Source organism: Brassica rapa, chromosome A09, assembly GCF_000309985.2.
Source record: "Brassica rapa cultivar Chiifu-401-42 chromosome A09, CAAS_Brap_v3.01, whole genome shotgun sequence".
Taxonomy (NCBI): Eukaryota; Viridiplantae; Streptophyta; class Magnoliopsida; order Brassicales; family Brassicaceae; genus Brassica; species Brassica rapa.
Genome location: NC_024803.2, coordinates 42,842,462 through 42,849,264, shown reverse-complemented (window position 1 = coordinate 42,849,264; position 6,803 = coordinate 42,842,462). Strand labels below are relative to the sequence as shown.

Below are 6,803 nucleotides of genomic sequence, written 5' to 3'. Positions count from 1 at the left end.
TGATTAACCCCGGTCTTTTAATTGAGATTTTTAACTTCGAATAAAAGACGGTTCTTAACTTTTAAGTAAGAAAAATTAAAAAATGTTAGACGTCTTTTCCAAAGTGTAAAAAACTATAAAAAAATGACAAATCATGAGTTAAGAGACCGGGGTTAATTATGATCTTAGTTTTCTTTTGATGAAGCTAACTTTAAGTAACCTATAATAGTAATTTTTTTTTGAAAAAAACAGGACCCTAAAATGTGAAAATTATTCGAAATTATTTGGGACTTAGTGAAATGCCTTTTTGATTATACACCAAGCAGTCAAGCATTACCTTGCGAGTAGCGATATTGATGAATTTTCTTAACTATTTTTGTTTATTTGTATATAATGTATCTCTGTGTGCCTTTTTGATTAGTGAAATGCCTTTTTGATTATACACCAAGCAGTCAAGCATTACCTTGCGAGTAGCGATATTGATGAATTTTCTTAACTATTTTTGTTTATTTGTATATAATGTATCTCTGTGTGCGCATATATGATGTACCCATTATTGTCCCCCCCCCCCCTTTATCATACGAAGATTCTTGGATCGACTCCAATGGATAGAACCCATCATGAATTTTAATGATTAATTTGTATTGTGAAGTTTAGAATCTCTTGTAATTTATCATGTTCAATAGTAGAACCTTTTTGAAATTTTTAAAAGAGAAAGTGACAACAAAAAGAAATAAAAGCAAAAAAGAGAAAGAAACACATACACAAAAAGAGCCAGTAAAAATATGACACTTTAGAGGTTCTTATAAATTCTAAAAACTCTATTTTAAGAATTTGTCATTAGCCTTTTATTTATTTTTTATTTATTTATTGGGCTTTTTTTTTTAAGAATCTTTCCTTAAAAACCTCTATTGGAGGTGCTAACATTATTTTGTAGAACTATAAATACAAATCAAAAGTCAACGGAAGGAGAGACCAGCTAAGTCTTGCTGTAAAATTGCTTTGATTGCGCCATTAGTTTCAGCCATTCGGCACGAATAAACATGTTTTGTCGGTCAACGCCTTATATTTAATTTCAATAGAATTCTGTTACTTGACACAAGAAGAAACTACTAGTCAAGTCACATTCAATCGATGTTGAAATGTGTGTGGTATGATATTCACACTATTATGAATATGGAAAGTATAAGCCACTGTTAGGTTATACTTCAAAAATAGAATTTCCTCTTTTACATTAGGTTTTATCAAACCATTATAATGATTTGATGATGCATTTAACTATTAGCTAAGTCAAAGAAGTAATCCGTCGTAAAAGCGGCATAGAACTTAGTTTGCTCATGTGTTGAAAAAAAAAAAAAAAAAAAAACTTCGTCTGCTCTCTTGTTTCATCCTTCAGATTTATCTTCTGCTGTCTGTGTAGAGATTGGCCCTTGATTTGGTGCAAGCGCGAACCAAACCAAAACATATCACTTTATAATCGAACTGAACAATCAAATATTTTATCGCGTTGTGTCAAGACCCTTGGGTCAAGACTCAAGACACATGGCGGTGAGTCAAACAAACCCAAACACAATGGGCGCCACTGGCTTGGGACCATATATCCTTCCTTTAGTTGACCTTGACTTCATTTATTATTTTTTCAGTTTTTTTTCTCCTATTGATTAATTCATTTTTGCGTAGATATTATTTTTGAAATTTATCTTTGTATATTCCCTTGAGATAACACACGGGACCATTTGTTTCCATCTTATATTTTAAAATTTTAGTCTGTCCTACATGTAAATATCTTCTCTTTACCACGCATAATTTAAACTCTTACAAACACGTTATAATTCGTTCCTTTCAAATATCAATGTTGTGGCAATTATATTTACGTATTTGACAAATATGTAACTTGATTTTTTTTGCCGATGTTAAAAAAAAAATTGATCTTTTTTGCCGTGAGTTTGGATTCGAAATAAGAAGAAAGAAACAATTTGGTAAAAACCTGGGACCTGTTCAAGGGCTATTTAGAAATTTTTGAGTATGAGGTGCCACGAGTCTGGGAAAAGAACGAGCCCAGATTTTTCAAATTTACATCTAAACCCTTTATTTTGAATAATTTCTCTACTCCCCCGAACTTGTTCTTTATCCATATTCGCTCTTTTATTTCAAGCTATATTTCCAATTGATCAGAAAATCTAATTAACATCAAAGACTCAAGTCTATATAGATTACATGACATTATTAAAAAGTTTCTTAGTAAATGGTTACATATATTTTATATATGATGCAGTAAGATTGTGGAAACAAAATATTTTTATTTTATTATAATATTGTATAGTACTATTTCATACGCGTATGAATCTATCCTTATATCACGGAATTATATATGTGAACGTTAGAAACAAATTTCAAACTTAGAAAGAATATGGATAAGAGTTCCACGTAACTATTGGTGCATTGTTATGTTGTTTCTTGCAAACCAGATATTTGAGTGGTCGAAAAAACAACTATTTGTGAACAAAAAACTTTATATCTGTAAAGAAAGATTTGAGGTCACGTTATAAGGAAAACCATGCTGCATCCCATGAAACAAGTTAATTCTAGAAACATGTATCCAAAACAAATTTAATGTTATCCAAATAGATAAAGCCAACTAGTTGGAGCGTCGAATGAAGTGCGATCCTTGCTGATTAGTATATGACTTCTACAATTAATTCTGCCACCCAGTCCACCGACCTGACTCTTCTTTTGGGTTACGTTTAATGCCATGATAAGTGATAAACTATTTATTAACGTTACCGTTATCTGGTTTTCAAGTAATCGATAGTGAATTTATTAATACGTATAAACTGATAGTATTAGTCAAATTAAGGGTACAAAGTACAGTACATAGTCTAGAGTACTATGTTGAACGTATTAAAAAAATGATATGAGTGGGATAATGGTATGATTGTACTATGTCATAGTTCTATAGATGTTTAGTTTGTAACATATAGTTCTATAAATGTTTTGTTTGAGCCTATTTTGGAAATTACTGGATGGGTGTTAGGAATTGGATAGAGCCGTTGAACCATCAAGTGGGTCTTAAAAGTAAAAATTGTAAGATGACAAAAAAAGAAGAAGTAAGAATTGTATTTGATTTACACTTTTACAGTCATGCGGACATATGCGAGAATACTATTCACATCCACATTACACAGTTATGACAACCCCACAACTTTACAAAATTGATTTGTCAGCTTTGGTTGGATTTAGTTTGTTTAGATACATGTTCACTTTATGAAATTTACTAAAACCATTTCTAAAACGTTTCATGAATCATGATTGTTCTATTTCACTAATCCATTAATTATCTTACTATGACACACTTCATTATTCATCTGACAAACGGTTATCAGCTAAAATTTATCACTTTATGCACAGTAATTATAGGGTTATGCTCATTTATGTTTATAGGAGAAATATGAGAAAATATCCTATCATAACTATGCTCTAAGCAAGCTACGTACTAACATTTGTAATAAGTTCACTTGGAAAAAAAAAATAATAAATAATATAAAAGCATGTTCACATAGCGGTCACCAAGTTGCTCAAAATCATGAAACAGCCAAACCTTATTCAATTTTCTTATGATGTGGATAATTAGCAAAAAAATAATTACGAGAAACATCAAATTATTCTGAATCACAGCTAATATAATACGAAAATAATCAAATACAGCTCAACACTTATACGGAACCATAACCTTCACTTCCCCCACTGTCTATATAAATAACTCTTTCAAGTGATGTCTGATCTCTCCATCAAACTTCTTTTCAATTTCGCTTACATCTTAGCAAAAGAGAGGGGTTGTAAAAAAAACTAAAAACTTCAGGGTTCTCTTTTAAATTTTCTTTCAAAATGCCTGCCGGTGGATTCGTCGTCGGAGATGGCCAAAAGGCTTATCCCGGCAAACTCACTCCCTTTGTTCTCTTCACTTGCGTCGTCGCTGCCATGGGTGGTCTAATCTTCGGATACGATATTGGTATCTCTGGTAAGTATCTCACTATTTCTAAGCTTTTACATTTTCACCCCACAAGTATCTATGTTATCATCCCCATGCTCGAAATTTTAAAAGTGATTCCATAATGAAATATCAACAAAATTGCCTCTCATGTTTCTCTCCTTTCATAAACACCCATATGACTCAAAAATACATGCATAATAATCAACACTTATAGATTTTTATAAATTTATAATGTTTCTATAGAGTCATGAAAACCCTGTCTGATCAATTTTAATATAACAGGTGGTGTGACGTCGATGCCGTCTTTTCTCCGGCGATTTTTCCCGTCGGTTTACCGTAAACAGCAAGAAGACGCGACAACGAATCAGTACTGTCAATACGATAGTCCAACGCTTACGTTGTTCACCTCGTCGCTGTATTTGGCAGCGCTAGTTTCGTCGCTTGTGGCTTCCACCGTGACAAGGAAGTTCGGACGACGGCTCTCGATGCTCTTCGGGGGCATACTCTTCTGCGCCGGAGCTCTTATCAATGGCTTTGCTAAACACGTTTGGATGCTCATCGTCGGCCGTATCTTGCTTGGTTTTGGTATCGGTTTCGCTAATCAGGTCCGTCACTAATAACCATAAACTTCAATTATAATGATTTTAACTATCATTACTAACCATAATAGTAAAATTATAAATTTTTCATTTTCATATTTAAGTCACCAGTAGAAAAAATCAAATTGGATAAACTTTCTACGTGGTATCTTATAAAATTCAGTGAACTGAAACTTATATTTATTTCGCTATAAATGTACCTTGGTTTTAAAAAAGTCATGGACCAACCACTTCCATTGAACATAATCATCAAATAATTAGGTCAAGTTGACATTATTATTTTTCTCTTGCTTTTACTATCAGTTTACAACGACGTTCATTACTTTCCACATTTTATTATATGATACAACAATTATTTAATTTCTTATTGATTTGTTCTCGGCTGAATATCCACAACTGCACATGGTCTGTTCTTTTAGCCCGTGACGTCTCTTTCCCCTTACTTTAGATGATTTAATAACTTAATATATTGTTTTTGACGTCATATCGTATAATATAACTTTTGATCACTCACTGATAGGAATCTTTAGTTAGAAAAGGTCATATTCGGACCGTATCTATTTGAGGTTATAAGATATTGACGTTACTAACCTACATGTTTACATGTTATACTTTTTTTATTACAGTCTGTGCCACTTTACCTATCTGAAATGGCTCCATATAAATATAGAGGAGCGCTAAACATTGGCTTCCAGCTTTCGATTACTATCGGAATCCTAGTAGCCGAAGTACTCAACTACTTCTTTGCCAAAATCAAAGGCGGTTGGGGATGGCGGCTCAGTCTCGGTGGTGCGGTGGTCCCTGCTCTTATCATAACACTCGGCTCTCTTGTCCTCCCTGACACTCCCAACTCAATGATTGAGCGAGGCCAGCACGAGGAAGCCAAAACCAAGCTCAGACGTATCCGTGGCGTCGATGACGTCAGCCAAGAGTTCGACGATTTAGTAGCAGCTAGTAAAGAGTCTCAGTCGATAGAGCATCCGTGGACAAACCTCCTCCGCCGTAAGTACCGGCCTCATCTCACCATGGCCATTATGATTCCCTTCTTTCAGCAGCTCACCGGAATTAATGTGATTATGTTTTACGCTCCCGTTTTGTTCAACACCATTGGTTTCACGACCGACGCTTCTCTCATGTCCGCCGTGGTCACTGGCTCGGTTAACGTCGCTGCCACGCTTGTGTCGATCTACGGTGTTGACAAGTGGGGACGTAGGTTTCTATTCCTCGAAGGCGGTACACAAATGCTAATATGCCAGGTAAGGAAACACATATATCTACTTTCTTAATTTAATCAGACATAAACATATTTGACTTATCATGTGAAGTTATGATCTATAAACATATATAAACATAATTGGATATAAACCGTTTGATATCATGATATGAACTTATAATTGACTTTATATGTGCCTAGAGAGTGATTTTATTGGGTAAGAACATTAATATACGAATACATGCTGACGTAAATGAATGTCTAGATATCAATTATAATTAGATAGAAACGTTAATATATCATGATTTAGTCCTCATGTATATGGTTTCAAAACTATTTGCATGCACTAGTCTCTATCCATTAAACTAATGAAAATATGGTGTTCGTTTTGTCTTATGTGATTATAGGCTGTGGTTGCTGCATGCATCGGGGCCAAGTTTGGGGTAGATGGGACCCCTGGTGAGCTACCAAAGTGGTATGCTATAGTGGTTGTAACATTTATATGCATCTATGTGGCGGGTTTCGCGTGGTCATGGGGTCCGCTAGGGTGGTTAGTACCTAGTGAGATCTTCCCGTTGGAGATAAGGTCAGCCGCTCAGAGTATCACGGTGTCAGTGAACATGATCTTCACGTTTATAATCGCGCAGATCTTCCTGACGATGCTTTGCCATTTGAAGTTCGGTTTATTCCTTGTGTTTGCCTTCTTCGTTGTGGTGATGTCGATCTTCGTCTACATATTCTTGCCTGAGACGAAAGGGATTCCGATAGAGGAAATGGGACAAGTGTGGAGGTCACATTGGTATTGGTCAAGGTTTGTGGAGGATGGTGAGTATGGGAATGGGCTTGAGATGGGCAAGAGCAGCAACCAAGGAACTAAACGTGTTTGATTTTGTTTAGTTTGTTTTAATCAGGAAATTTTAAGAAGGAAAAAATATTTGTAATTTCTAATTTCGGTCAAGAAAAGAAGAGTATTATTGCACTCCATGGTCGGAGGAGGCATATGATTTTTTTTATATCTATC

General features: G+C 34.7%; 1 protein-coding gene across 1 annotated transcript; it reads left to right on the top strand.

The window, feature by feature from the left end:
- The first annotated feature begins 3,672 nt into the window (after positions 1-3,672).
- LOC103843247 (sugar transport protein 1) lies at positions 3,673-6,803 on the top strand. The gene is made up of 4 exons (XM_009119948.3): positions 3,673-3,997; positions 4,253-4,575; positions 5,196-5,825; positions 6,190-6,803. The coding sequence occupies exons 1-4, from the start codon at positions 3,865-3,867 to the stop codon at positions 6,667-6,669; spliced, it is 1,566 nt and encodes a 521-aa protein (XP_009118196.1). The 5' UTR covers positions 3,673-3,864; the 3' UTR covers positions 6,670-6,803.